Below are 25,127 nucleotides of genomic sequence, written 5' to 3'. Positions count from 1 at the left end.
ATGAGCAAGAGACACTTGTAGTAATTTGGGCTAGCTCTGCATCAAGCTGTGGAGCTGTGGAGCTGTCTTGTGTCCATATTGATTGGTTCTGGTTCTTTTTGAAGAATCTGATAAGGGTGGTGGATCCTGGCAGTGGCTCCCCCAGACAGTCAACGTTAATCATTTCTTGCTTTATAATTCTTTCCTTCCGTCTGAATTGTGGCAGCCTCAACAGTTGATCATTATGCAAAGCCTGTAGTTTTCAGTATATAGTTCAGTTCCTCTCTGTTTGCACTCTTTTTAGTAGCTACAGCAGGAGAGAAAGGATGAGTGAAGTGGAGGAGAAAAATGGAGGAGAACAAGTAGAGCTTTATTGGAAATCATTGTCATGAATACAAACGAAAGCAGGTATTGAGTGTGTCATAATACTCATCAAATAATTAATAGTTAGCTTGATAGGCATGAAGTTCAAGGTGTTGACACCTAGAGTTTAAATACGTTTAGAGTCTTGTTAATAATCAGACTCACTGATTCTCTCATCCATCTCTAATGCCAGGTCTTCAGTTCATTACCTACATTTCTTAATTTTTTTTAATTTTACATCAAATATGAAGGAACAGGAGACTGTTTCTCCCCTTCAGTATTTGAATAGTACAGTTTAGTACTATCTGTACTAATCTGTACAGCTTTGTGAGAGTCTTCATTTATCTTCTGCCTTTTTCTTTTTCCTTTCTCCTTTATACCCAATTCAAAACCCATTAATTTTGATGCAAATCTTACATGGTTCTCGAACCAGGTAAGGGCCACTGAAAAATTAGGATATTATTATCAGCAGGATGTAGAGAGTGTTGAAGACAGGAGGTTGGAGAAATCTTTCTGTCCCAAAAGTCAGAAACATGTTTTTGAGAATATTTGGAAGTGCAAACAGATGTGACAACCTCCTCTGGCTGTTCCTCACCACTACCAGGCACATCCACATGCAGCTGTGGGTACTCTGTGACTTAGGTGCTCAGCTAGAATAACTTTGTTATATGTCACTGTTATTAAAAATAGTCAGTTATCTTCAAGTTATCTTCACGTTGTGGCCAGATATGTTTCCATAACATTTTATAAATGTTGAGATTTTGTCTTGATGTGAATAAGACTGAAACAACTTACATTTAATGAGTTGAAATGTACTCTAAAAAGCAGAAACTGATGGCTAAGTAATTTTGTACTTTGGTTTTAGATGCCTAGTTGTATGCACAGTATCTAGAAACCTATAAATACATTCAGAAATGGTACAAGGTGAACTCATCTTGTATTTCATCATATTTCTTGGAACATGAATATACTGCAACAGAGCTGGTTGCTCTTGTACTCCAATTTCTACCAAGGAAAGTGCATGGAGGGAAGGCCCCTGGCATTTTTTCTCCACTGCCAGGAGACTGTGGTGCTGCTGCTGCCCCTTTAACTGATGCTCTGAGGCATTTCATTCTTCTAACTGCAGACTGTTTGGCTGATAGATATTGATGAGTGCAAGATGGGGACCCACACCTGTGGAGAGAACAGAACCTGCACAAATACAGAAGGAAACTTTACTTGCTTCTATCCTGATGATGCTTCTGGAACTGCCGTGGGTTGTGGTGAGTATTTGGATTGACAATTAAAATGAAACGGCCCATAACTAGGATCTGTGGTCTCTTAATTTACTGGGAAATTAAGGAACGACCATGTAGTGGCATACTGTGCAGCTTGTGAAACCATTAGCATTGCTTTAGGAGAACGGGTCTGAGTTTAGCTTGGAAATATCTACATTAATATAGATGTAGAATATAGATAATGCAGATATGTAGATATATGTCTCTGAGTAGAGGTTAAGACGGTAAGGATATAAGAACGATTTTGAATGGGATAATTCCATCCAAATAGGATGGAATAATTATAGTGCTAAATTATACTGCCTAAATGAAATGACACATCTATCTAAAGGCCTTTCAAATCAAGAGCAGAAGTAAATGCTCCTCAGAGATTATGTTTTTAGAGTTGATTTTGGGTTGTGCTGTTCTTCAAACTGTGCGTTCTTTATCTCTACAGGACTCCAGCACAAGAACTGCTCATAGTTGAAGTCCCATTTCATTCTTCAGAATGTTAGTTTTTCAGATCCTAATTTTTCAAAGGGTTTTGAAACATTTTGGAATATCTGGTTATCAGATTAATGAAAAGAGCAGTTCATAGTATCTGATGCTCATTTCAGTTCCTCAGTGTGACAGCTGCATTTTCTGAAAATGTGGAGCAAAGCAACACATTGCCTTCTTCCGTGTCAGCCATCCTCATCAGAGTGAATTTTGCCACAGATCAAGTGACAATTTGGTAACAGAAGGGCACTGTGAGATTCTTGTAGATATTTTTCTGCAGAAAAACAGAAGGAAGTTACAGCTTCTTAAAGTAGAGCATCAATCAGGATCCTCATCCCCTTTTCAGCCATTTAAGCTTTCAGTAGTTTCAAGTGTCACTCAGGAAATGATGATTTTAAATGATGTATGAGTTGGAAATAATGCCTTATAGGTCCCCCAGCTGTAAATATGATCTCCTGTCTTCATGTGTGTTAACACGCTGTTTTAAGTCTTTCCCTGGTAAGCTCTTTTAGCAGGCTGAAATTTTCTTTGCAGAATGCAGAACATATGGGATTCACTGCTATCACTTATTCCTTTCCAGTCTGGGCTCTTTGCCCTGACAGTTCTCCTGCAAATGAAATTTTAAGAAAACAAATGTCATTAAAGGTCATATTGCAATAAAACTGGTGTGAGTCATAAAATTGATCCCATAAATGTGTGGGATTAGGTATATGGCTGCTAAGCCACAGTGCTGTGTAGATGTTCGGTTCTGATTTACAGATTCAGTGTAGCACTGAAGTAGGCAAAAATTTGCTCCCGTTCTATAAAAGCACCTCTGCAATATGGATCACATGCAGAGATATCAGAGCTCTCTGATAGCCAGTTGGGGTACTTATGGAGGTGATAGTCTGTGCAGTTGTGAACAAGCTACAGAAATCTTTGAAGAATTGGGTCAGAGGAGTTCTGTGCTTCAAGTGAAGCTGTTAACTATACTTGAGATAGCTTACACAGATGCTATCAAGTGGGTAGCTGCAAAGTAGAAATAGTTTGTGCAAAAAATGTTCATTTGCCTGTGAAAACTTTTCAAGTTGAGATCCGTATGCACAAAGTGCAGTCACCCTTCACCTGTATGTCTGACTCTGCATAGTGGAGATTGTCTGTACCCTCAAGCTGGGTAAGAAATCATTTGATTGTGAATAATTAGGCAGCCAATAGTTGTTGGTTTTTTTACCAGAATTATATTCACACATCTCAAAACACAGCTAACCTCTGTATGCCTAAATTTGATATGCAAAATAAGCAAACAGATTAAAAACAAGTGTTTGGTTGTAATTGGAGAGTCTTACCTACTATCCTATCTTGAAGTTCTGGAATTCTTTCATGCCAACGTAGCCAACAGCTTGATATGTCTTTGTGAAATCCTGCCTTTCAGAATCTACTTTGTCTCCTACTGTTGTCAGCAATGAATACTCTACACGCCCTGTGCCAGGTGACTCTGTAGGATGCCCCCCCTCCTATGATTCATACTGCCTCCATGGAGGAGTGTGCAATTATGTTTCCGACCTACAAGACTATGCCTGCAAGTAAGTACAGAGCTGTATATCGTTTGTGCTGATTAATGGCATCCTTGGGGCACAGCTGAGTGCGGATTATGAAGTGCTTGCCCATAGATCGTCCATCGCCTGTGCTGCAATTATCTTTAGATTCTGGTCTTTTCTATAAATACTCACTTTGTTCATACCCATTGCAATTAATAATGGGATTGGATTTGTTCCCTGAAGACTACATTCTTTGTTCTTGAAGTGTGAGGTAAATTGTTAAATGACTCGGTGCTCACAGCCTTATGTGAAGGCAGTGCTTGCTCTCTCTGGTGTAGGCTTGCACCTGCCTGTTGTCCTTGCTGTTCATTTTCCACTGCCATTTGACCTCTGTACTCTCAGGAATAACTGGGGAATGTATCTCTCTACGTGTATGTATGGGAATGAAGTCGGTGCTTTGTGCTGTGGGTCTGCTAAGGTCACCACGGCTGTTATAGGAGTTGGTATGACTTATGCTCATCTCTGGTGTTTGCTACAATTTTTTAGAATAAACCACAGACATTCAAAGCTCTATTTTTTCTCCTCATTCAGTTCCGCATACTGAAACTGAAGAGTCTACAACTGCAGAACATTTAGATGGGAACTCATCTTAATTATTTTTTTTTAACTGTTAGCGTGTAAGAACCCACAGTTCCATATTCTTTGGTGCCGGAATTGGAAGACGTTAAACAAATTGTGGACTAGCCCTGCTTAGCTCTGTTCTGTGGAGGAGTTGCACTGAGCTGATTCTACATAGTGGTCACTAGATGGCAGCATTCATTCATGTAGGCTGTCAGCTGAAGGAAGTCATGGAAAAACGTTATCTAGCAGAATTTTCACAAATAACCGAGTGTATTCATTCATTAATTACATTAATATTTTTGACGTGTTTCTTAGCTTTCTAGTCCTTTTCATATATACCTTCCATTCCTCGATAAGCTATTTCATTGTTGGGCTTTTACAGTGGTAAAAATCCTCAGCGTAGTAAACTAAAATAGCCTGCAGAAGAAGCTTGCAATAAAACTAAATTATCAAGACATTTCTAACCCATATATCTTTTTCAAACATATATCTTTTTCTTTGTCTCTGTTAGCAATTTTTCAGATTAAAAATTGATTTCCTCAACAAAATGACTTTCCAAGAGAGGTAACAACTTCTATGATGCCAAGTTCAAAAAAAGGGAACCTTGCTTCTGAAAAGGGTTAAACAGAAAATCCAAGGGAAGCATAGATCATAAAAAAGCAGTCCGTGGAATTTTTGAAAATATGTTACCCTCTGGAATCTGAGACATATAATCTCACTGAATAATTCGATAGAGTGCTTCTCTCTATCGAGAGAAGTGCTAGATTTACATTAACATCACATTAACATTAATAGATTTACATTTAATATTGAGTTCTATGTGTTTTGTCAGACCTTCCTTTAATGTCATCTTGTCTTTACCCCTGCTAAATTCAACAAGATATTTCCATAAGTGTTGCCAATAATAAATCAATACGCAAGGTGACTGAGGCAATAATTTGGGTTGTTTTCTTTGCTGTCACTCACAAAGTGTTCTTGCTTCCTTTTGGCAGCTGTGTGACAGGCTACGTTGGGGAGCGGTGCCAGTTCAGTGACCTGGAGTGGTGGGAGCAGCAGCATGCCGAGCGGGTGAAGGTGCGGAACATCACCATCGCTGTGTGCATAGCGGTGCTGCTACTGCTGCTGGGGTCACTGGCCACTTACTGCTCCAGGTACTGCTTCCAAACTCATGTTGTGAGCATGCCGCAGAGGGGCTGAGGTGCTTGTGGCCTTCGCAGGTGGCTTGTGGAGAAAAATTTGTGCTGTTCCTCAGCTGTTGGAAATCCCATAATATCCTTGCTCCTCTCTTGCATTTCAGTAATTGGTTGTATGAATAATTCATAAAATTCTGGCATGCCCCTTCTCTACACTACTCATGTTGATGTTAAAGACTGATGTGTGTCTGGGGAGAGAAAGAATAAACCTGTTTAGGTTTGAGAAGGAGACATGATTTGTATTGATGAGAGACTTTCAGAGCACTGTATTTACATCTTCCTTAGTTTCCCTTATGAGCTGTAGATGTCTGTAGGTGCCATGGTAGGACTTTGCTCTTCTCTGCTAAGTGTATCAGTTTTAATTCCCTTTCAGTGTAGGACTGTACCTTGATATTTCCTTGCCAGTGAGAAAAGCGCTGTGTTACCCTTCCAGTAGCCCATTTCTACAGTAATACCTGCAGCACTGAATGTGAAAGCAGTTTTCCTGGTAGTAGATGTGGGTCTAAGGCACATCTGCTGTGAAAGTCCTCCCTGGCATTTTCCATGGCTGTAATGAATTGTGCAGGTTTGGAATTCTTCTCATGGCAAAGAGAATCCCTATAGTCGCTATTTAAAAACCTACTCTGTTGTGAAATAAATGTCATTGGTGTCCCTTAGACTGGAAAGTATTCAGCATTTAATAAGTTTGTCTTTTGGCCATGACCTTGTCAGAAAACTGTTCTCAGAGGCTCTTGTTTAAATGTACATTTTTTATTTAACAAGTAACAGAGTAAACAAATAAAAAGCCAGACAGCAGCCAAATCAACAGTCCCCCACTGCATGCCTACCCGCCTTTCTAATGCAGGGTTTTTGTGATTATTTTTTTTTTTCTTTTGTGGTTTAGACTAATTTTAAAATTAGAACCTCCTAGGCATAAAAAGTTAAGCTGCAAGAGAAGCTAGCTAGGAAAGCTAATATTTTCTGCTCGTATTTAATGGTTCTCAGCATATTTAGCCCATAAAAGTAGATAAGCTGTCACATTTCTGTGTGATGGTAGCTGATGATAGAGCTCCAGATTTAAGGCTAAGTGCAGGCTGATTTGTTCTCATGACCTGGGATTCAGAAGCTAATCAGTGGAATGATACATGCAGAATAGACAAATCATTAGATTCCTGTATTTCCCATACACATCTTTTAAACTGTCATGGAAAGTGGCTACAATATGGCCAGTTTTAAGGTATAAAGATAATGAATATCTCTTCCCTTCCTCTCTCTCTCTTGTCATTTCTCCCTGATTTACTTTTCTTTCTTGCCAAATGCTTTTGATCAATATAACTATTTATCTCAACAACAAGTTTTCAATTACATGCTTGACTGCATTTGTACTGCAGCTATTACTAGCCTAACTAGATCAAAATGAAACTGCTGATCTGAAATCCCTGTTTAACTGGAGTCTGGAAACCAATATTTGTCTTGAAATCACTATACTGCTTTTCCTACAATCTACAGTATTTTGAAATGTACCGATTAAGTCTACAGCAGTCCTATTCCTTCTCCAGTATGACGCAGACTTCTCTTTCTAATTGGAGGAAACAGTTTCCAATTTGATAACTGTACAAACTGGAGGCAGAGAGTGCTGAAGTACTGTGTTGGTTTCTTCGGTGGCTGTAGCCTGCTGTAGGTGTTGCTCTTCGCTTATGGTTTAGGTAGTCTGGGTGTATAGGATTTCAGGTATCCTGTCTTCTTTGGGAAGCAGAGAAACAATCTCACTTCCAACTAAGAATCACATATTTAACACCCACAGCTTGGCAGGAGTCACGCAAAGATTGGCAGAAGGCCTGGGATTAGGATTGAGAAATCCTTAGCCTGTTGCACATGCTCAGTCAACTTGATTCCACCTCCTGCTTGTGCTCACTGAGTCTGCTGTCCCTACCGAGTCCGTCTGGCATCTGTCATTCTGCAAGCTGCAAAGTGAGCCACAGCATTAGAGTGATCCTCTTGAGCAGGGCATCCTCCTGAGAGCTGTGCCTGTTATGCAGTGTGCTCTGCTCTGTTTTACCCACAGAGCAATGGGCTCCACTTCTGTTAGCATGATGACGTGCAGTGCTGAGCAGATACATCCAGGTGAGGTTTGAAACACACATAGCAAACTTGCTGCGGTGCCAGGAAGGTAAAATACCTTGAAACTTCTGGAATTCAAAAACATGACTTTTAATCTGATGTTAAGAAAAAAAAAATTGAGTATGTTAGGTCACTAAGGATGTGCTGATTTGAATGTCAAGTAGTGTAAATGAGCTCTTCTTCTTCTGACCATGTCTTCTGCTTTGGAGTATATACTGGCTTTTAATCCTGCCTTACAAGTGGTCAGTGTTGAACTGCAAAAAGAAGAGCTTTTGAATGCATGGAGCTAACCATTTGGAGCTATTTGTAACCTTTTCTCAACTCAAGATTTTACTTACAGAAAAATATAAGAAAATGAAAGGGCTGTTTAAAATTTTCAAGTCTACTTTTTTTTCTAATGAATGAGCCTTCACAGATGGCATGTTAGAATAAGTATTCATTCAGCTCTTACTTTTATTTCTGTTAAGCTGTTTGTTCTAACCTCTGTGCTGTAGTTAACACTAATACTCCTTTTCAGAGGAATGAAAGAGAACAAAATTTATGTCTCTTCTGTTAATACCTTCAGAGTAAAGTGCGAAAGGAAGCAGCATCTGTTCCTCCCAAAGTGAAATAATTTGTTTCAGCTTTTGTTCTGTTGCAGAAGTAAAAACTTTTGTAAGAAGAACCGCTATGCAGAAGCGATAAGAGATGCCAGTAGCCGCACTGACAATGAGAACGTGACACCTACTTGCAACAAGTCTCGGGTAACTATATTAATATGGACTGAAGACAAAAGTAGGTAGGATCAAAGAGTGTTGGGGACCCACTTAAGCTTATCCATCAAATAATTCACATCTTAAATACATTAAATAACTGCTAGAGTCATCAAGTGCTTTGCTGTGAACCCTAGTTCATCTTACCTCATTGTTATCCCTCAGAGTTCACAGCTGCCTGGATGTATTGCAACCATTAGCGGGTGTTATTGTTAGCTTTGAACACAACAGTTGGGGAACTGTGTTCTAAATTAAGGAAATGGCAATGTGATGACATGGCATATCAGAGTTATTTTCACAGGAAAGTATGCCCTCCATATAAAAGGCTTCTTGGAAGACAAGTACTGTGTGTGCTACCTGAGATGGTGAACTATATTTTGGGGGCTGATGCAATTAAATGTTGTGGTATTAGGAGCTGCCTTGTAAAGAGAGCCTTCCAGGATGTTAATGGGCAATTTGGGAGGGAATATAAAATACTCATTCAGCATGTAGGTAGAAGTACTGTGCTTGCACTGACCCATTTCTCTTCTCACTGGTGACAGGTGACAGGATGAGGGGAAATGGCCGCAAGTTGCACCAGGGGAGGTTTAGGTTGGCTATCAGGAAAAACTTCTTTACAGGAAGGGTGGTTAAGTACTGGAATAGGCTCCCCAGGGATGTGTTTAAAAAACATTTGGATGTGGTACTCAGGAACATGATTTAGCAGTGGGTTGTTAGAGTTAGGGTAGTATGGTTATGTTGCAGTTGGACTTGATGGTCTTTTCCAACCTGAGCAATTCTATAATTCTGTTGTCAGTTTTGAAGTTGCACCAATGAATTTGGACCCAGGAGATCTGATCTAGAGAGTGTTTTTCACTGGAGTTTAAAAGGATGTTATGCTGCTGGGTGGTGGCGATTGGAACTTGGAGTGGGCCAGAAGGATGTAATTGGCATCTGTGGCTACTTCTGTGGCCACACAGGAACTCCTCTGTCAGAACAGCATGACTTTCCCTGAGATCTTGTCTGCACACGTCCATCATCCAACACTGTATAAGCTGCTGTAATACAGATAGCAGTTATGTTTAGGCAGCATCACATTATCTAAGCAGCCTATACTCTTCAAATAAGAACAGTGGGAAAGACTACTGAAAGAGTTTGCTTGTGCTGGCTTGGAGATAAATTATAGCAATGCATCTACTTTTTACTGGGATAACTGCACACATTTTTTTATGGGATAGATATTACTTGAAAGGATTGAAAGCCTTTCATATCAAGCCACAGTTGGAAAGTACAAAAACTGTGCAGAGTGAACAAGATCACAGGTGAATTTGGCTTTATACATTTACTTAAGTGATAATGGATACTTTAGCTTTAAATTTAGACTTTATTTGCGTGAACCTGAAGTTTTGATTCTGCTCCCGGTCTTTCAATCCAGAAAGAGATGAGCTTGCTTTGCTTGAGGGTGTGTTTGAAGGACTGAATATCTCAAACTATCTGTAGTGCAGAGCTAAGCATTTTTAATCCACATGAAGAATGGCTCGCATATTGTTTATTTTAAGAGTCAGGCAGGATTTGTGAGTAACCAGTGAAATACACTGTTCATGTCCAAAGAGTACCGACCCTAGTAATGATGTGAAAGAGCACCTTAGCTGGTCAGCCTGGGCGTTTCAAGGGCCTTTTGTTACTAGCTACTGACCTGGCCAGCATTCTGTTCCTCCAGATACCGGACAACAAATGTGCTGAATCTTTGTGCTGCCATCATTTGTTTGCAGCAGAGACAAAAAACATTGTTTGCAAAATATCTGGAGCTGGCAAAATCAGAAGCATTTGTTCGGACTGAGAACAGCTTGTTGCCTGGGAGCCCTGCTCTAGGAGGCTTGAGACTCATCAGTTCTGTCCCTGCCTGCTGTTATTCTTGCATTTATTGCTAGTGGTTGGTGACATTTTTGCTGGATATAGGACTAATTAGACAACTAAGCAATAAACTGAATCAAATTAAACAAATCCTACCTCTTCATCTATTACTCACTCGTGTTGAATTTCACTACGCATTCTTTTTCTGGAAGACAACAAAATGCATTAATAATAAAGTAATTCATTGTAAATGGCTTCTTGGAGACTGGAAGGGGAGATCACTGACCCCTTGCTAATTATTGCATATTTCACGGTAATGGATTTCTGTGGTTTCATGCATGTGATTTTCTCTGTGATGATGTAACCGTAAGTGTTATGTTCATTGGGGCTCCATGCATGTACTCACACAGGTTAGAAAATGAAGAGCTGCCAAAAAGCAGCAGGAAGTTGTCCACTTCTGCTGTTCACTTAAAGTGGTTTGTTGGGCAGATTTATGTTTCAAAACAAACAAACAAACAAACAAACAATAACAAAAAGAGTAGTTCTGATGAAGGACTGATGAAGTTCTCTCCTTTGGTAGCCTTCAGTGCTCCTGATAATTTGTGACTCAGGGGAAGGGATGGAGTACAAAGACATTCCTGGTGTTGTTCACTCAAGCTACAGTATTGGATGAGTTTTTAACCTGTCACACTTGCCAAATGCTAGATATCATGATATTGAAACTATACCTACAATTTTTCCAAGCATCATTCACTTCTCTGTTTATTTTGCTAGAGAAGGCTACATTTTAGCGAGGGTATGCCTTAGGTACTTTTCACATTTGTACTAGAGATCCATAAGCCTAGATAACTCTGTCCCTGGAATATGGAAGCCTTGGTAAACTTCAGCACATGCCCAGCACATGCTATTCTGAAACTTGTAAACCTGCAAGTGTTCTATCTTGCATAGTCAAAGGAATTTTGCAAAACTCTGTGTAGCTGGAGCTCCTCTGGGGGGGTCTGTCACATTAGCAGCTGTAAGACCATGGATTTTATGCATGCAGAAAGATGCCTAAATTGTCACACCAGCTGCAGATATGACCTAGTCACACAACTCCACCAATTTTCCACCTAGACAACTGAATCTGTCAACAGTCTTCTTGGAACATCTTATTTACAGACGTTTTCTATACTTCTCTTTAAATACTACCTTCCCCCTCTCTTTCCCCTTTTCCTATTTTTCAGCTGAGTTTCCCTCTTTCCCTCTATACTGTTTAAGCACATCACTTCCCCGTGTGCCTGTTCTTTCTCTTTTGCCTCTGGTCTTTATAGCATGCTTCACCAGAGGGTCTCATCTTCATGATACGGTGGTCTCAGTTGTCTTCCACAGTCACTGTGGGATAATGGAATTGCATCCCCAGGTGTTGCCAAGAGCTGGGAAAGGGAGGCTTACTTCCTTCCCTGTGTCTGACAGGGTTTCCTGCTGTCTGGTTGCAGGCTTCCCTAATACTTTAAATGTGGCCCTAAATACTGTGGAGAGAGTCAGTTTTCATGTACTTTTGCTCTTGCATCTGGAAAGGCTGATTTGCAGAGCAAGAGAGCGGGCACTTATTTACTAGACTGGGACTCACACTTTTCAAAGAAAGACCAGGGCTGTCATCAACTCCAGTGTTTAATTATCTGCAGGGGAAGGGTCATCCCAGAAGCCAGGATGACCTTTTTCCCCCTGCTGTGGTTGGAGTGTGTGGCCTTTCTAGTCTGCCTCTTGGGTTTCAGAGAACTGGTTCATTTCATATTAATTTGGGCTATGTTTTGTGCGTATTGTATGTATTTGCAGTTTGTGGTTGTCAAGGAGTGTAGCAGTTCTCTGGAGACTAAAGCGGTTGATCTAATTGAGTGTGAGACAGCAGACCCTCATCCTGCCTGTCCTTCGCAATATGGTGAGTGCGCTTTTCTTCTTTATTACATCTCTCCTTACCTTTGTGCCAGTAGGAGCAGTAGCTGTTGAAGGAGACAGAGAAATCAAATGATACCACTGCCTTGTACAAAGCAGACTGGACAGAAATGATGTTTGCATTGTTGTGAAATCATTTGGTCCTCCGCTTTGCAGATTGTACATCAGGAATTATGCTGTAACTGTTCTTTCACACTCATAAGAAGTCAGATGCTTCTCATGATAGTAATAACATCACATAATATTTTTGTGTTTACATAAAATTTCATGGGTTTGCTTCATAGCAGTGAGTTATCCAAATCACATTGATGGGGAATGCATACTCTTGGAAAGATATACTTTGACAGTCCTAACTCATTCCAGCAAGATAACTGGTGTGTGAAGAGTCCAGGATGTGAAGAGTCCAGAAACGTCTCGTCCTGGAGCAGCAACTGCAGTTTTGCTTTTCTGTATTAAACAAGATGCTTGGCTGCCTGAGGAATGCTTGGTGCTTAAAAAAAAGATGAGATGAATGAAGGAGATATTCCTCCCATTACTGATGCAAAAGTTACAGGTGGCACAGGAGCACACAGCAGGCTTTCTTCACCCACAGGTTACCAGCTGGATTGCTCTGAATTTAAAAAACCTTGCACTATAGAATCAACTGGATCTCCTAATTGCTCATGTGGTGAAAACTGATGGGGAAAGATGGATGTCCTTAAGTATTTGTCATATGTATCATACTTCCTGTCCACAGAAGTTACCAGACAAACGGTTTTGCATCAGCCGTTTAGAAATATGCAAACACAAATATTTGAGGATACTGAAATGGGCAGGCATTTTGTCAGATCTTCATAACTGTGCATCCTGTCCTTACATATATTTTAGGAAGTCAATTTATTCATCAGGAGACAATATGCCTCACATTTACTTGGTTGGACTAGTATCATGAACATGTGTAGAACCGTGTTGTCCAGTGAAGTAAGCCTGATGTTTCCCATTAGGAGACTCTGTTTTCACTTACAGTTTCATCAGATGCAGCTTTTGGAACAGAAATTTCACATGACAGGTGTCTGAAAATATTAAGAAAAGTGGTTCAGCCACTTCAGAGACTGATAAATAATCTGATGCCTTTTTTTAAGGCATTAAAGAAAGTTATTCCCTGTGTCACTGAATGATTCTAAGACCGTTAGACTTCGGAGTGGGGTGGTCTTCCTGTCACAGGCATGTCTTTCCTGATCTTACATGTTAGAATAGAAAAATATGAGATTTGCCTAGAGCACATCACTTATTAAAGTTTCAGTCAAGTTATTGAGTTTTTCTCTTTTTTGTTCTTTTTTGCGTCAGTTGTTTTTCTAATTTTTTTTTGTAAATTTCTGCTGAGCTACCGTTACCTGTATTTTAGCCTAGGTGCTGTGAAGCGTCCTAAAGAGTTTTCAATAACATATATCCTTTTTGTTCAGTGGAACAGCCTATAACATATGACAAAGTGGCAGAGACTTTGGTGGAAGAGAAGAAAGAGCAAGCCTGCCCAGAAGATATTCCCAGCACAGACAAATTTCTTGAACCCACAGTAGAAGAGAAGAGCCTTTCCCAGACTGTCTGGAGAGCCCAGCCCAAGCCCTGCCAGCCTGCCCCAACCAGCCTGCTGATGCAGCCAGACTAGAAGTCTGAGTTGAGTGGAAAAAAGAGGAAAATGGAAACTTAGGAAACACTGAAACAGCCTTCATTGTTGTTTTTGTTTTTTGTTTTTTGTTTTTTTTTTTTTCTGTGCACTAGAAAACCGGCCAACCAACAATGGCACAAATAAAAATGGAACAGAGAAGTTGTTACCAGTCCTTCACTGTTGTCTCCACTTGGAAGGATTACTGTGAGCAATATATTAGCAACAAATACTCTACAAGTATCACTTTTAGGGTAAACATTGCAAATTTCATTAAATTGGCAGCTAAAAGGACACTGAGAGAAAACAGACTAGTGGATGGTTTCTTAGAGATGAAAATTTTGTAATGGAGATTCATGCAAGAGATAGTCTTTACGTGCACAGAGAATCCAGAAAATTGCCTGTATAGTGGGCCACAAGGACAGTGGTAGAGAAACTGGGATTGAAGATGATGCAGGAAAATGAGAAAAAAATGAATCTTTTTTGTTAAAATTTTGTTCATGGACGCTATTACTCTCTCCCCAAAACTGCTTTCAAACCAGTGTAACTTCTGGGACTTCACTGGAGCTGTTGTTGTAATAACTGATACCAGACGTGGTTCTGTGTTTCTCAGATTTGGTGGGTTGTAGGAGTGTTTGTGTGTGTATGCTGTTAGTGATGGCTACATCTCTAAAGTGAGATGAAACATTTGAGGAGAAACTGATTCTTCCATTAAATTTCTGTGACTGGCAGCAAAATCTGCACTGTTATACCGGACTTCATGTCCATGTATGTTTCATGTTGGAAATAAAGTCCAGCCAGTTTCTGTACCAGAAGAATATAACAAGTGAGACAAACAAACAAAATCTCCCCTCAGTTTGGATTGATATCCACATTGGCAATTTGTGCTGCCCCATAAAATCCATGTGATCAATTGGAAAACACCTGTTTTTCTTGTAACTGGCTTTCTACAGCTCTCTTCCAATTATTTGCTAAGAAGAACTAACTTGCTTATAATGCTCTGTCATATACAGAGTTGTAGCTTAGTTGTTTATCATCTCATCTGATTTTCACCGTTAATCTTGAATTCCTAAGGCTTTTTTCAGAATGTTTGGCAAGGTAACTGGAAATTAGCTATGTTACTAATGATTTTCTCATTACAGGGGATCTCTCAGATCTCTATGTTTGAAATCTGCTGCTATAATTATTAAACACCTCCTCTAAGCTCCACTACAGTGGTCACCAATAGTGTTCCTCATTACTCATTAGCTATATACCAGTGGTTAATATTGTTCATTTCCATATTTAACATCCTGTTTTTTATTTTTTGGAGCTCCACTATGAAGTTATGATGTCTTGTCATTTGGTTACCAAGTCTGTAGACCAGTGATGGAAAAGAGTATTGAAAGGCTCTTATCTGTTGCCCAAAATAGCTTCACTCTTAAGTAACTCTGTGAGTTACTTAACAGCAGTAAGAACATTGAGCCCAAGATGTTTGAACTACAGAAATTGTAAAGTTCTGTTTTGTAGACAGTTGTCACTTAGTGATTTATCCTTCCAGTGTGACTTTTTGGTGGATAGTTTTGAATTAAAGAGTCAGTTCTGAATTCAGAATAAACTTGTAAAACATATCTTTCCAAAGCATGGTTGGAATTAGCAGCAATGAAGGCACATTCTCTTGTATAAATGGAGACAGAAGTGTTTACATGGAAAATGTGTCTAAGAAGGGCTGGCTTACAAAATTGTACTAAGGCAAGGGGAACCTCTTGGCTGAACCATTAGTATACAGTAGATTGGATTTTAATTTAAGTATAGTTTAATGTCATTAACATCGTAAAAAGCGTCTGGGTTGGGTTCTCCAGTATTTCACAATTCGTTGGCAATCTTATGTATGTTGTTGGGAAGAGAGTCCAGCTATAAAGGCAAAGCAGTTTATTTTAATAAGATCTACACAGTAAAATGACTTCTATCCTTGCACTTTGTTTACCTCTGGTGAAATATGTTTCTGTGCTTAAAATCCAAGTGCTATGTTGAATGACAGTCAACATTTAGTTGGATGTTTCCCTGATCAAAGAAAATAAAGACTTGTAACTTTCCATCTTGTCTAAACAAAGATATTTTATACTCCTTACAAATTAGTTTCGTATTCTATTCCATGTTTTGTTTACCTTCCTTCAGTCTGAGGATCTAATTGGGGGTTGGTCTCGATGATCTCTGGAGGTCCCTTCCAACCCCTACAATTCTGTGATTCTGTGATATTTATCCCAAATTAAGTAATTTTAAATTTGATAGTATTCTTTAGAGAATGATAGGAAACTCAGAACAGTATGTTTTTATATTTAGAGTGTTACAAGTTCTAAATGTTTCCTATACTAACCAGAAAATTCAAAACAATCCTTAATGATAAAACCTTGAGGTGATATTTCAACATAAATATAATATATTTGGATTATTTGTATGTTTATAAAATTGTTGATTTATAAACAGAATAATAAAGAGGATGTTTGGTGTTCCTCTTGTTTAGAAAGAAGTGTGAGCAAAACTTATAATTTAAACCATATCATGTTTGTTGATAGCTCCACTGATTTCATGCAACTGGAGTGTAACATGCCAAGATAATACATGCAGGGACCATGAGTTTTTCTTTAACCACTTAGAGGATCTGTAAAAATGATTATCATCTGAAGCTCACAATTAAACCCCAGCTAGATTGAGGTAAGCTTTCATTTGTGATTTTAATTACATAATTTACATAAACCAGTGGAAAGTAAACATTTGTTTTTGTGCACATTTATATGGTTCTCTTATGACTGTTGCTACTTCTTTGTCTAGAAAAATTACTGATGATTTCCAAAATACGTTTTCAAACTTGTCTCCAATATGTTATTCTCAGGATTTTCATGCAAATCAGCTGAAGTCAAATAGTAGAATGCTGGAGGTGTTATTATTATGATTTTATTTTTTGCAAATTTATATCTAATGTATATCTTACCTCAGAAGCTTTCAAAATTATTAAGCATTCTGAGTGTGTAGCTAGCTTAGTATTAATCTCAAAATATACTGGCATAGCCTGACTTTAAAAAATGAAATTAATGTGTATTGTATTAAGCTGCAAAAGAGGGATTTTAAAACACTGAGAAAAATCTTGACAAGTTCAAAGTGAGAAAACTTTTAGGCAGTTCTGGAAAGAAGAGTAGAAAATGAGTTTGTTTAGTTTAGTAAATCCTGATTTTATTGGGCTTGACATTTCAATTCTCCATAGCCAGATTTTCATCGTAAATGAATGAGGAATGTTTCATGCTCATTCATAACAGACATAGGCAATGCAATGGTTCCCAGTCATTGGAACACATGACACATCTCATATTTAAGTCCTCATTTTCAGTTACATGTGACTTTGCTGACTTTTACCTGTTTGGGTAAATTTTTTTTTTCCATCCTGGGAGTCTATTTCAGGATGGAAATATTTCAGAAAAAAAAATCTATGAAAAAGTAAAAACAGTTCTGAATGGGATTAGGAGAAGCATTTGCCTTGCTAATATATTTTGTGGTTTAGTCTTACTGGGAGTAATTTTATCTCATGTTATTTCAAGGTGATACCTACACTGTTCAGTTAGTCTTCAGGACACACTTGGTGCTATTGCTTCACACCCTGATAACTTGCTATCTTTATCTCTCTGCTTGTGAAAAGGGAAGATGTTAGTGGCATTAGAAGCCTCCCTCAGAGCCCCAGGAATGCATCCAAAACACATCTGCAGAGATGATAGTCTAAGTTAGCTCATGTTCCTCTGATCTTTTATTGATACTACTGCTTAATGCCAGTTTTGAGGTGGACAAGGAACAGCCAACTTTGTGAAGACCATTCATCACAGGATTAATTTTCAGGCACTCCTCAGTGCTAGGATGGACTAGATTCAGACCAGTGAAAAGCCCTAGTCTCTTCTACCAGCTTTGGGGGGGCCCTCAACATCCTGTAATTTCAAAGCTTTGGATCTTGAATTTTGATGGAACTGATGCAATGATCATATTAAAAGATGCAAAACCTTTTTTGTATTGGAACTCTGGCCACTACCACTTCTTCCTCTTCAAGTCTCAATGTTACAACAAATATGTCCTCTTCTGCCTTCTCTATTCTTGGAAGAGATAGTTAAGATTCTTCCATTTAGCAGGAGCTAAACCAAAGCCTGGGAAAAATTTCTGTGCTCTGTAAATCAGGACCCTGAAGGCTGGTATCCTCTTTTCTTCCAGGTAAGAAGTTGGACTATGTCTTTGAGGTGAATACGGGATTCCCAGGTCCTTGTTTTTGCTTGCACCATGTGCCACGTGCCACTGTGACCTTTCCAAACATCCAACTTTAAACTATGTCCTTCAGGAGCTTTGTTACCTCTATTCTGGACATCAGTCTGACCCATTCCTCCTATGGGATTCTGTCTATCAGCCATTTTTCAGTCCATGTAGCAATATCGGCCTTACCCACATGGCCTTTATCCAAACCAGTTTGAAATGGTTTTATAAAGGATTCAAAGATACTATGCAAAGTAATTTCTCACTTTGATGTGATGAGCTATTGGAATCAAAGCAGTTGGAGTGCTGCTACACTAACAAGTCCCCTAGGTATTAAAATGATGCAAGCAATGAAATGAATATTTAATAATTTATAAAAGAATTAGCCACTCATGCTCCTAGCGAGGATAGATTTATTAAAAAAAAAAAAAAAAAGCAACAAAGCAACACAGGTTAATAGCTCTGTAGTTTCATGACTCAGCAATCATTGTGCACCTCTGGGCTTTTTATTGATTGAAGTCCACACGTTTTATGTGTCTAGGGAACATTGTGCACATTTTAATGGACATGATCTTTGTTAATATTGATTAAACAAAATAGTATATCTGAGTGTGTTGTAATAAGGGGATAGAATGCACGGTTGATATTTCATTGGTCTATCAACAGTAGTTACAATGTAAGAGTTGTGAATGTGTGTTATATTTAAATTTACATTTTTCATGACCCAGGAAAGAAATTGTGAATACATTATTATTGTTCTGATTATCTGTAGATGATTGTAGGTGGTAATCAGGGATGCTCCTTGAAGAATGTAAGCTCACGTAATCTTGTTGCAGTGCACCTCAGTTACAATTATTTAGACTAAGATTTTAACCACTGTTTTGGTGTTTGTTTCTTGTTTGATAAAGAGCATTGGGCCCATTTCTGTGCAGACTTTGTGTACTGTGTGTGGCTGTTGGTAATAAGAGTTAAGCAAAAGCGTGTGTTTTAAATGGCTCTTGAAATGTAGCCGTTTAAAAAAGAGATCAATAAACTAAATACAGCCAGATGCTGAACATGTCACTGGAGATTGAAAACACTAATAATTATGGGAGATTCAAGGATCCCTACAGTATTCATATGAAATAATAATAGAGTTCAGATTTATTTCCGCTGACCTTAGTGTTGCTCATTAAAGGTTTTAGCAGAGACATAGCAACAGTCGCATTCAAGCGAGGTGTTTGGAATTAAAATACAGATAAAAGGAAAAAGGTTAATCCAGGTCAAGGGAACAGACCAAAACTGGGATTGCATAAGATTATAGTATCTTTCCTCATTTCTCCAATGGTCAACATCAGACAGTTTTAAGTAACACTCCTCCTGCAAAATCTGCTAAATGAGAGCCTAAACATACTGTTTTTATAGTCCCCATAAGAATATAGTCCATTCTTTGGATTTGGCAGTATCCTTAATCTCTATACAATGATTTTTGATTTCTAAGAGAATTTTACTTGCCTGAATCTAGAAATCTGCTGAATACCAACTCCAGGGGACTTATGTAATAGCAGCCCCTACTGCTTGTTCTATGCTTTAATCCTAATGGTTCTTTTCTCCTTTGTCAAACTTAATCATGTTTATCAACCAAAGGAAGCAAGTATATCAAAGCACATTTTCATAACAGCAAGTGACTTGTGACCCTAGAACTGAACACTACCAACTGCTTCAGGCAGTTTGGGATGGATGTAATAATAAACCAGAACTAGAGACTGTCCAGCCAGTGGCTCCCTTCTTCTTCATCCCATGTAACATTCCCACAAAATGCAAACTCAGAGCTCTGTGGCTGAAGATGCTACCAAGTTAAAGAGTGGTAGTGAGTAATCAGGAGTGCTTTGTTCATTTACTCCACTGCTCATACGGTGGCATCAGGCAAAATTCTCAGTGGGTCTTTCCACACTCCTCCTCCACTTGAAGAGGAAAAAAGGGACTGATGGAGAGAAAGACATAAGAACGCTTATTTATATTCAGTTAAGTCTTACTGTGCTTTTCATCTCTAGAAGAGATTCCCAGAGAACTATTTTTACAAATAAAACTAGCATTGAATCAATGGATTTGGAATCTAGCTGACTGAGAATTGCATTTCTTGCTGCTTGAGACAGATTAAATCCTGGTCCAAGTGAACACTGCTTTAGCACAGTTAGCTTTGACTCAGCTCTGACTCTAACCCGTCTCTCACTTTATTGTATGTGAAGGATGATTCCTGAGCACCCTGACTCACTCAGTATTTTGAGTGTGGTGACTAATCTTTCTTGGTAAAAACAGCCCTTTGTCTTGAGCCTGTTCCCCATAATTTCCAATACAAGTCCTAATGCAGTGAAACTGCTAACCTTTTGTGTAGAGGTGAATTCACTCTCTGTTTATATGTGTAATGCTAAGCAGACCTGTATCTAAGATTTTAGAAATGCTTTACACAACTGAAGTACTGAAGCTCTACATCAGGAGGCTTCAACAAGCAAAACACAGGTATGTTTGCCTCAGTGTATATTTTAGGATGAAGGGAGCATTAGAAGCATTCAAATGTATCAGTGTAAGATCTTCTGATCTACAGTAACACAAAGCATGCAGTGTGAAGTCTGGTTAAATAGTTACAAGTTTCAAGCAAACCTGTAGTATGTGAGAGGGTTTTGCCATTATGTTGTATGCCACCCAGCTTGCTATGAGTAAAGGAGGTAAGGGTGGATGGGTTTTTTAAACACTTAGACCTAACAAATGACACATTTTGAAGTCTTAGGAAGGAATGTGTGCTAGAGCACACTAATACTGGCAAACAACAGAAGAGAAATGGATATAGCAAAAAGTTGGCAGATCTTCCCTTGGAATGTATAGGGAAAAAAGAAAAGAATCTGGGGATAAAAAGCTAGATGTTATTCTTTCCACATGTGTTTATAGAAAAGGGATAGATTTCATGTTTCACCTTTTTCCAGTTTATTGTGCTTTTTTTCTTTCTCCTGGATTGTTATTTGCTACTTCTTTCACCATCTATTGTTCTATTACAGGTCATTCAGCCTTATATTTACATGGTTTTGTAACCTAGCAGTATGCCTTTGCTTCCCATCTGCAAAATCAAAGGGTCATATTTAGTCCACTACTAAGTATTCAGATTTATCCTGTGTGATATGCACAGATAACAAGCATCTACAGTCTGCATTTTCATGCAGTTAATTTAAGGATTTAACAGAAGAGATGATGATTTTGTACCAGTGACCAATAGATAAATCAGAGAAATACCAAAAAATGTAATCCATTGTTTGGAAAACTATGTTTTCTTCAAAGATACAGAGTATCACTCTTGCTTCAGCCTGTGGATAAATGTGTCCTGTGCTACATCTGTGAGTGCAATCCAGTAACTCTGGGCAGGGCTATGATTGAACCAATCTGCAGCCTAAATGCACACTGGATTGTACAACAACAAAACACAGATTGAAATGCATGATCGAATGTCAGGTATACAGTAGAACCCTCACAAAATCCCCACAAGGTAAATCCATTTATTTACTACCAAAATGGATCTACTGAAATTTACCAAATGGGACATTCAAAACTGTCTGTTCAACGGGAATTGAAACCTCATTTTTATATGAATTATGTTCATTTATTTTCTTTCTCCCTCTGGATTTTTGCTTCACTTGTGAACAAAATAATTTAAAACAGATTTACACCAGAACATGATTTTGGTGCACAATCCTGATTGTATTTTACCAACAAAATGTCTATTGTGTTAGAGGAAGGAACTGTAAATTCATGTAAATGGAACCTCCAAAAAATTGAAACTTGGTTTCAGAAAGACTTGGATTTTAATGTCAAGGTCCTGTCTAGCAAATGTGCTTTACAGCACTGACACCATTCTGTGGGCTATTAACAATGATTTGTCTCTTTGTTTAGCCTTATCACCACTATTCAAGTTGCTCCAGCGAGAAGCCTCAAAAAAAAAAAGTGGGATTGATCCTAGTGTGTCTCCTAACTCCAAACCTGCCTGTCTGTTGTGCCCAGTTTTCAGTTCAGGGCAGTTATGTTTTGTCTTCATGAAGGCTGCAGAATCTGCTCATGTGTGAGTTGCAGAATTTAAGTGTGATGGCTTTAGGAAAGGATGAAGTTCCAGCTTGAACTGTGAGTTTCCTGATTTCTGATCAAAACCAGATGCTTGGTACTGTTATAATATGGAGTTTCGTGTGTGAATATGGCAATGCTTTATTTCATAATCTAATGGGAATAGTAAAGTAGTACCTGATAATATCAATATTTAAATGTCCCAGTGTTAGCATATTAAAACAATAGCAATTCTTTGTTCATGACACAGCTGAGGTGCAAATCCTTATGTTGATGCCCTCAGAAAAATGTGTCAGATGTAGGAGAGCAACACAGTCTCACAGGACAGTATTTGAGGGCCAAATGCAGACTCATGTGGGATATCTTTACAGATCAATTTCTTAGAGATATGAAAAAGAAATGTAAACATTCTTGCAAAAGGGTTTCTGCATGTATGGCTGTGTGTTATGTATTGTTTCTGTCCATTTATGTGTCATATAGGTGTTTCTACATTACATGCTAGTTGCTGCCTCAGTGTGTCAATGAGATTTCAAGGAAAATCTTGTCCAACACAGCTACCCACCCTGTGCCAGTGCCAGGCCCAGTGGCTTATACAGCAAACATGAAGCTCTGGCTGCCCACAAGTCAGAGGAGCTTGGTGCCTCATGATTTCTCCCTATTTAGCAATGGCAAAATGTCCTCATGTGAATGCATATACACTAATGACACTTTCCTTTATTTGTGGCTGGTAGGGAGGCACAGCACAAACTTGTGTTTTTCTACCCATCTCTCCTTTTGCTCTTTTGTGGGAGCTGCTCCATCTGCTTTCATCAGTACTTTCCCAAAGCTGCTATGAACACATGCATGATTTCAGATCCATAAGCTGAACGCCATGTAGGCAGCAGGTTTTATACCTATGGTGTTTACTAGTGTGGACTCTCAGGTGTCCCATAACAGGGTTGACCACAGGCTGCAACCTGCTCCATAAAGCAGATCTGGTTTGGCTCCTTCACTCCTCTCCCCAGTTGCCTATTTTAAGGGAAAAAAAAAGAAGAAGAAGAAGAAAATAGTGTATTTGAACTTTCAGTCTCTCTGTCTCAGCTACTTAAAACTGTCCCACAGGTACAAAAATATGGGAAGGAGAGAGCTGGCACAAACCATCAAACACTGTTTTTCATTGGGAATTTGCCTTAGAACAAACCACCACAATGAAATGTCTTCATTTTTGAGTTACGATGGTCAAAATTTTGCGAGTTTTCACTTGTGAAGCTCAATTCCTAAATTGAGCACTATGCTTTTGTTCCACTTTATAGCTTTATGTCTGAGGTGGAAGGTGCTGGGGAAGATTATATTGCCTACAACCTGTCTCCTTATTTCTGTGCCAAGAGATCTGTATTTCCATAGGGAGTGCAGACAAAGGCATTATGTGGATGAAAGTCTGGATCATCCTGGGCAAGGTCCATCACTGTAACCTTTTGATCTATGGGGAAAAAAGAAAAAAAAAAAAAGGAAAAAAAAAAAAGTCCTCTTGCATTAGATCTATTTGGTGTTTGTGAAGACATATGGAGTGAGAATACTGGAAACCACATGCCCACATTTATCTGCAGGTTGGGGATTACCTTCCTGACGGGTGAGAAAGAAGTTGTCTCAAATCTCATTCAAATGTTTCCTTTGTTTCGGTAAATCTTGGAAGAGACACAAATTATAGCAAATATGTAATTTTGACATGAAAAACAGTCCAAAACAGCTTGAAATGAAACCACAAATTCCCTTCAGTTAGGCACGGAGATTAAGTGTGGCTCTCTTGCAAATGATATGCTCTTGCATGTTGAAATTCCGAAGACTGGTCTTTCTCTCTTTCTCTTTTTTTAATTGGAAAAAAAAAAAAGATAATATACTTCCTCCCATTGCATTGTCAGCCTCCAAAGGGGTATTGAATCTCTTCTCCAAGTGGGATATAGCAACACTTTGAAGTCATTTTAAGTATATACTGACATCAGCTTGTTAAGGGTGTTGTTGTCAGGTTGCAGGTTGCAGGTGAAGGTAAGAGCAGGAGCTCAAGGAGGGCATCCTCACATGCTGTCAAACTGACATTCACCATAATGGAGAAGGTATGACTTTTTGCACCAGCAACTTTCTCTTCTGATCCCAGCCATGCTGTGTAACTGCTCTTTGTGGTTGGACAATGCAGTAAATGTCCTAACTGTTCTGCACATGGTCATAAGAAAAATAGAATCACAGAACACTGGGAATTGGAAGAGACCTCTAAAGATTATCAAGTTCAACTGCCCTGCTAAAGCAAGTTGCCTACATATGGTATTGCTGCATGATGCAGCAATATTGATTAGCTAGGAAGTAGCATACTGGTTTTTTGTTCACTCGTTCTCCAGTGATGCTGGCAGACGTCCTATGTGGGGAAAAATATATACCACTGAAATAGCTACAAAAATTACCCACCTGAATGATCATTTGCATTAGCTCATTAGTCCTGTTGTATATTCTACTGTTAATATGTGTGTGTGTGTGTGTGTGTGTGCGTCAGCTGTCCATATATTTTTTCTGCTCTCAACACTACAAGGTGGCAGCAGACTGAGGAACATAAAAAGTTGCTGTTATTTCACCGTCCTTTCCTTCTCCAGTGAAGATCCTGTCCCTTTATGTTATGTCATTGAAATTAGAGAGCAGAATTTTGTCTTCTGTCTTCCTGTGGATTTATTTAAGTCAGATGTTGGTACTAAATGTAACAGTGATGGGCTTTCTACTCACAACAGTGAAAGCAGAGTGACTCTGTGTTTTTACTTTACTTGTGTTTTCAACTTCTCTGGCATTGCCCCTTAGGATGTGCTGGGGAAAAGTAAAAGGAAACCAACCCTTAAGTCCCTGTAAGCAAAATAGGATGTTAGGTTAAACAGTCTACTTGGACTGAGTGAAAGCTCTGCATTATCAGACATGTTGCTTGTCAGATGGGTTGGAAATGGTGCGAGGAGGGGTTTGCAAAAATATCAGTAGCTCTGTGAGCTCTGTGCAGGCCTCAGGAGGGAGGGAGGGAGCCTCTCCTCTTTTATTATCTGAGGAGCATCAGTCCCTTTGGTCAGACTGCTAGGCGCCTTCTGGAG

The 25,127-nt window shown here is 39.0% G+C and overlaps 1 protein-coding gene across 2 annotated transcripts in view; it reads left to right on the top strand.

Annotated features, from left to right (window-relative positions):
* Nucleotides 1-18,962, top strand: part of EGF (epidermal growth factor) — a 56,337-nt gene extending 37,375 nt beyond the window's left edge. For both annotated transcript variants that reach the window (XM_085222902.1, XM_003205738.5), the window contains 6 exons: nucleotides 1,485-1,604; nucleotides 3,508-3,658; nucleotides 5,227-5,385; nucleotides 8,168-8,270; nucleotides 11,928-12,030; nucleotides 13,487-18,962. In XM_085222902.1, the coding sequence (XP_085079028.1) occupies nucleotides 1,485-1,604; nucleotides 3,508-3,658; nucleotides 5,227-5,385; nucleotides 8,168-8,270; nucleotides 11,928-12,030; nucleotides 13,487-13,689 (839 nt within the window). In that variant the 3' untranslated portion in view covers nucleotides 13,690-18,962. The remainder of the gene's footprint in view (nucleotides 1-1,484; nucleotides 1,605-3,507; nucleotides 3,659-5,226; nucleotides 5,386-8,167; nucleotides 8,271-11,927; nucleotides 12,031-13,486) is intronic.
* Nucleotides 18,963-25,127: the final 6,165 nt, after the last annotated feature.

Source organism: Meleagris gallopavo, chromosome 4 (assembly GCF_905368555.1).
Source record: "Meleagris gallopavo chromosome 4, MGAL_WU_HG_1.1, whole genome shotgun sequence".
Lineage (NCBI taxonomy): Eukaryota > Metazoa > Chordata > Aves > Galliformes > Phasianidae > Meleagris > Meleagris gallopavo.
This window is presented reverse-complemented; position numbering and strand designations above follow the sequence as displayed.